This window comes from Chaetodon trifascialis, chromosome 22, assembly GCF_039877785.1.
Source record: "Chaetodon trifascialis isolate fChaTrf1 chromosome 22, fChaTrf1.hap1, whole genome shotgun sequence".
Classification (NCBI taxonomy): Eukaryota; Metazoa; Chordata; class Actinopteri; order Chaetodontiformes; family Chaetodontidae; genus Chaetodon; species Chaetodon trifascialis.
In genome coordinates this window covers 21,238,526-21,244,859 of record NC_092077.1, presented here as the reverse complement: position 1 = coordinate 21,244,859, position 6,334 = coordinate 21,238,526, and the positions used below count along the sequence as shown (strand labels likewise).

The 6,334-nt window shown below is 44.9% G+C and overlaps 1 protein-coding gene across 1 annotated transcript in view; it reads right to left on the bottom strand.

Moving 5' to 3' along the window:
• Nucleotides 1–2,122: 2,122 nt before the first annotated feature.
• Nucleotides 2,123–6,334, bottom strand: part of LOC139350481 (leucine-rich repeat-containing G-protein coupled receptor 5-like) — a 21,244-nt gene continuing 17,032 nt past the window's right edge. Inside the window, exons 13-20 of the mRNA XM_070991933.1 lie at nucleotides 6,083–6,154; nucleotides 5,723–5,848; nucleotides 5,422–5,555; nucleotides 4,986–5,069; nucleotides 4,435–4,678; nucleotides 4,119–4,273; nucleotides 3,159–4,001; nucleotides 2,123–3,024 (exon numbers count right to left, since the gene is read on the bottom strand). Of these exons, the coding sequence (XP_070848034.1) occupies nucleotides 3,274–4,001; nucleotides 4,119–4,273; nucleotides 4,435–4,678; nucleotides 4,986–5,069; nucleotides 5,422–5,555; nucleotides 5,723–5,848; nucleotides 6,083–6,154 (1,543 nt within the window). The 3' untranslated portion in view covers nucleotides 2,123–3,024; nucleotides 3,159–3,273. The remainder of the gene's footprint in view (nucleotides 3,025–3,158; nucleotides 4,002–4,118; nucleotides 4,274–4,434; nucleotides 4,679–4,985; nucleotides 5,070–5,421; nucleotides 5,556–5,722; nucleotides 5,849–6,082; nucleotides 6,155–6,334) is intronic.

The following is a 6,334-nucleotide window of genomic DNA, read 5'->3' as shown; positions in this document are numbered from 1 at the left end:
AATATCACCATGAAACTTCTTCTACTTTGACTTCTTTATAGAGACTGGTGACAGAAACCCTCATTTGGTGGATTGGAGGCTACAAATGCTCATTGATAACACTTAGAAATATCTGCGTCTCCATCTTTCAAACCCTTAGACGTATCAGTGTCTGCCAGTGTGGAACAGTAAGTTCTTGCCTCTCCTGTCAAAACAAAAAGCGCTCAGCACGTAATGCTGTGGTGGATCATGGTGTAATTGTTTAAACTCCAACCTTTATTTTAGCCTGGATGAGTCACAGAAGCTCAGAGTGAAGTGTGACGACACACATGAACACAACACATGAAACAAAGACACCTCATAGCACTTTGAGCCACGCTGCTGTTAGGGTTAGGGTTATATGCTGAACGTCACAAACTAAAGCTTCACTCTGGAAGCCCAAAAAACACCAAACATTCACATATTTTAAAAGGAAACATGAATTTTGAGTCATTCTGATTTTAAAAACGTATTTTTTTCCTTTTACAGATTTTAAGTGCTGATCACAGAAAGTCCCTAGCCCCTAACCCAACATTCAAACAATCAATGCTTTTATTTTTTTGAGTTTCTATGGCTGCAGATGTGGGAGGAGCCAGAGAACTAGACTCCACCCCCCACATCAAAGCTTACTTACAAATCATACATTACAAATTAAAAATGCAACAAAGTAAACCTTTACAAACACAAAATCACAAACACATTTAAAAAAAAAAAATCTTATCTCAAGTTTCACTTAACCTTTTTCTGGAGCTTTCAACCATGTCACGTCTTCCTCAGTGGTTTGCTCAGTTTACATGTATCAGCTGATGAAGACTGTGAGCTGCAGCTGAAAGCCGCATCAGTGCATCTCAAGTAAAGACTCATTTTGTCTCCACACATTTAAGGAGTTCACGTCAGACCTGTGGAAACAGCTTGTTCAGGTCTTGAGTCTCTCAGGATGTGGATGATGTTCACACAATGCATTAGTAAAGGATTATCAATCCAGCAGAAACAGTAAAAATGGAAAAAATGAAAAGAAAACAAACAAAAAAAAAAAGAATGTGTTGAAAACCTCTGCGTCTCCGTCTCAAACCCCATTTACACTGAGTTGTTTCACGCGTCCTGTTTCAGAGAATCATCTGATCAAAGTGTAACTGCATCAAAGAAGAGAGCGAGGTGGGTTACACCAGATTCTGGATTTGAAATATAACAGTGTTTAAATACTCTAATACAAGTCAAAGTCCTGCATTCAGATGCTTTACTGAAGTAAAAGTATAAAAGTATTGCATCAAAATATACTTTAAGTATTCATTATGTAGAACGGCCCATTTCAAAATAATGTGTTCATCACTTTAATGTTTTAGCTGCTAAAGGTGGAGCTAATTTTAATGCTGGGTACCCAAGTTTGTTTGTTTATATATACACACTACTATTACTGAATAATATAGTTATACTCCTGCGACTTGTGCTGCTGCCTACAATGCCCTAATATCCCCTATAAGGGATTAATAAAGTCTTATCTGAATTTCCCTCCGGGGATCAAAACTCTGTTTATCTACAAATATGACATCATATGTTTTGTCGTGTTAATCACAATCTACAAAGTAACGAAAGTTATCAAATAAATGTTGTGAACTAAAAAGTAAAATATTCCCCTCGGACATCTAGTGGAGTACAAATATTTAAGATAGCAGAAAAGACAAAATCCTGAAGTAAAGTACAAGTACCTCAAAACTTCTTCAGCTACCACTGATTTGAATACGGCTGTAAGGATAATAGTGCCACCTTCTGGACTGGAGTGCGTCCAACGTGACTGAATGTAGATGAAAGTGTGCAAAATCTGGATTCAATCCGGATGTGAGACACTTGAAATGAGATGTGTAAACAGGGCCAGAATCTATGTACAAACATTAGAAACATTATTCAGCAAACACGTTTCTCACAGTCTACAAGATGAGGAGAGAAGGATTGTCACAGTAGCCTGTATTTACAACAGTATCTACACACATTTACTGTACACACACACACACACACACACACACACACACACACACACACACACACACACACAGCTGTGTTTCCATCCACTTCTGGGGACATTACATAGACTTACATTCATTTCCTGGAGGCTTAACACAAGTCTTCACCTTAAAACTGAAAGATTTACATTCTGGGGTTTTGAATTTTGTCCTCATAACTAAGACAAGTCCTCACAATGTGACAGCGTGGACAGGTTTATCTTGCCCCAACATGAATAATACACACATACACACACATATGAGCAGTACTTTTTGTCAATGTACTAAAATAGTACTAATGACTTTTTTCTTCCATTTCAGTTTTTGGGTGTGAAACAGAGAGAAAAGATACATTTTTATACTTAGTAAATTCAATGAATTGCTCTTTTTGTGGGAAGTTTTCCTTTGAGACAACTTTATTGATATATCAGGAAGTAATCCTTTGACGGAGCCGCCTGTGTTTTTCACTGGATGTCCTTCAGCAGCTGAACACGACCGTCTTTCCTTTTGCTCTTTAATCCTGTTTGTCTTCTGATTCCTGTTCTCACTTTGTCGGATCGACTCTGTGACAAAACTCACACAGACGCTGAACTTTTCACACACACTCGCAAAGACATATTAGCTGTGGACACACACGCACGTAGCGCTCCACAGCGTTCGGTAGAACATTTGGTGGGCTGCTCGGTAACACGGCGCTGTGAGTCGTGTCATTCTTCAAAATAAAAGCTGCTGACTGCTCATATTGTGTGTGTGAAGTCCAAAATGAAGTCTTTGACTCACCTGCCAAAAGTCCTGTTAGTGCCCCCCACAGGCTGTGGTGCTCATTACTGCTACTGGACAGAACAGCTGCTGATGACTTAGCTGTTAAAGCCTGTCCTGAGGGTGGCGCTACAGGAAAGGTCATGTGGTCACTAAAAACATGAGGACAACAGATAATGATCAGGCATGTGTGTTTGTTTTTGGGCTCCTGCTGACAAACCCAAGTCTTAAAATCTGGTTTTTGACCCCCCTCTGACAGGACAAAGCCAGAAGACTCATCCAGGACTAATTTTAGTTTCAGTTCCAGTCTGGTCTGTAACTCATTATCTCCTCTAATTTCCTGTCCCGTGTCAGCTTTTTCCTGCACAATAAAGAACTTCCCACAAAATACAGAAAAATAAAGAGACCACGAACTGAAGACGAGCAGAGTTCAGGTGTTCATGACCTTTGGCCTTTGGCAGGTGAGAACTTTAGACCTTGTGTGTGTGTTCGTGTCAGTTCAGTGATGAGGAACAACAAACACCACTGAATGTTGTGTCTCACTCCTTCCTCTTCCTCTCTCCCCCTCTTCTTCCTCTTTCATGCCTCCGACCGCCACCAGCGCCTGCGTCGAGTCACATGACTGCTTCTCCGCGTCCTCGTCATACGTTGAGTCCATCACGTTTGGCCTTGACCTTCCTCCAGCTCCTCTCCCTCTCCTCCTGCAAAGTCTAGGTAGGCCAACAGCCCCGCAGGTGCGTTTGGCGAGCGCTGCCAGCTCCTGCCGGGCGAGAGGGTTGAAGAGGATGTAGAGTAGGGGGTTGATGCAAGCCGGCAGCGGAGCCACGAGCAGCAGCACCCCCTTCGCTGCCTCCGGCCCCGCGGTGGAGAGACGCAGCAGGGAGGAGAAGGAGAGGAAAGCAACGGGGAGGTAGAGGAGGCAGTCTGAAAAGAGCAGCCAGGCTACATGTCGAGTCAGCGCCACCTCCTCTTCATTGGCGGGTGGAGCTTTGTGGGCCCGGCAGTAGAGGCGAGTGTAGGCAACCGTCATGAGGAGGAAGCACAATGAGTCGAGGAGCACCAGGGAGACTGTGAAGGCCAGGGAGGATGAGGAGGAGGAGTAAGGCAGTGGCAGACAGAGGGAGGTGCTACTGTGTCCAGCCACCAGGGGGGGCAGTGTGACAGCCAGGCCCAACAGGAAACACAGACAGACGGCTAGACGGATGGAGAGCGGTGAGGAGGAGCGGCCTGCAGAGGGAGGACAGTGAGATCAAAACCAGGGGAAAACTTTCCAGGTGTGTGTGTGTGTGTGTGTGTGTGTGTGTGTGTGTGTAAGTAACTGAGTGAGTGCGCATGTTTTCACACCATTGTGTCCGTCAGTTTTGTGGCAGCGTGCAGTTGCGGCCAAGCATCGCTCCAGAGCTGCGATGGTGAGCAGGAAGAGGCTCGTCTGCGACGCGAAGACACACAGGAAGCCACTGAGTCGACACAGGAAGCTGCTCTCCCACCTCGCTCCATACCTGTAAAACAAAGAGTGCCAGAACTGACTTCCCCTTGAGCTAAGAGACTCTTATTTTGAAATTTCTCCTTTATTAAGACTCTTTTAATAGCCTTTTCAGTGTGATGATTACAGATCAAAGTAGATCAAGTCCCCCAGGGTTACTATTATTTGGTTTTGTACCTCCAGAAGCTGCCAAATGTCCAGGCGTCCACCGCTGCCAACCAGCCGCTCCAAACTCCCATCAGGCCATTCACCAGGGCCAGTAGACCAACTAGCAGCTTGGGCAGTGTCAGCGAGGAGGCTGGGGAAAAGAAAATTGACAGGACGACCAGGCTGTTGCTGACCAACGAGAGCACCGTGATGAGCCACACCCCCCCACGGGTCAACCAGCTGCCGAGCAGATGGAGGCAGGGGCGAAAAGGTCCTGCAGGACAATCAAACTAAAAATCACTTTACGATCAATCAGTAAATCATTTTTAATTAATGTGATGTTGTTTGACGTTTTTTGTGAGAAGAGATGATAAATCACTGAGGGTGGGGGTGGGTAAGGATAACCTCATCTCCATTACTTGACTGTAAATAATCAGAAATAGTATTTTATAGGTATTATATGTAATATGTGTACAAGTTTAGTGATAATCTGATGTATATTTAGTATTAAACAACTGCAGTAGCAGTTCAGACCAGCTTTAGTTTTAAGGTGTGTGCACGTGCGTGTGTGTGTGTGTTACCTGGTGCAGGGCTGCAGTGGACAGAGTGTTGAAGTTTGGATTCATCTTCAAACTCCAGCAGGAAATCGTCCCAGTCCTGATCTGCTGAAAGGACACCGCAAGGACAGCAGCACGTCAGTCTTTACAGAGTTTTATTTTGAAATATCACTTATTTGTTCATCTCACAATTAACAATTAACGACTCCTCACAGGTCGGTCTCCAGTGTCATGGCAGTATTTAGCAGCAAAACCAGCATAAGATGCCAATTAAGGCTGACTGAAGGTAACGAGCTGCGTCGTTCCTCCACCAGCAGACACTGATATCATGATGTGACGCTGTGAGCTGCTGCGTCGGACTCCCAGCGCCTCTGATTCAATAACTCACGATCAAACTCTGAAACGAGCAGCGGGAAGTGCTCGCTTTGCTTTGGAGGTGACAGTGTGTGTCTGCCGTCACCTTGGCTGGACAGGACGGAGGTCTCTTTCCCAGTAGAGTCTGCTGCCTCCTCCCTCTCCCACAATGAACCTCCTCCTCTCCTCTCACAGGAGACGAAGGCACAGCACTGGAAAGCGTAAGGAAGCTCCATCACCCTAAACACACACACAAAACCACTTTTCCATCTTTGCTGTTGAACAGCAGATGTGCAAACACGCTCAGATAAACCAGCAGAATGTCCCTTTAAACGCTGTCCAATGGACACAACAGAGACGCGTGTGTGTGTGTGTGTGTGTGTGTGTGTGTATGTGTGTGTGTTCACCTGACTCTGGGCAGGTCCTCTCGGGGTATTAACTCCATCAGCTGTGTGTTTCCAGCCAATCGCAGGTGAGTTAAACCATGCAGACCAATCAGAGGCAGAGACGACAGCTGATTGGATGACAGGTCACTGCAGAGAGAGATAACATCAGGATGTTTCCATGACTACCATCACTTCGGGGACATCTCGAATATGCTCTGTCGTGAAGGCTCGTTTTATGTACGTATTTACGTATTAGCCTTACCAACCACTCATTCACCCATTCATATGCACACATTCACACGCTCATCAACAGCAGATGCTAACAGCTATCTCGACACTGCGAGCTAACGGGGAGGTTTCCTCACTGAGGAGGTCACTCACAGTTTGGTCAGAGCGGGCAGAGCGGAGAAGGAGTTCAGCTTCACTGATGACAATCTGTTCCACGATAGGTCGCTGCAGAGAGACGGAATTAGAGAACTGACCCAGAATCAGTTTGAGTTCACTGAATCTCTGCGTGTTAACATGGATTAAACAGCAAAGCATCACGAGCTCTCATTTAATAGCCAGTCTTTGTTTGTAATCCCAGGATTAAAGGACGTGTGTGTAAATCATAATACTCTTATTCCGATAACA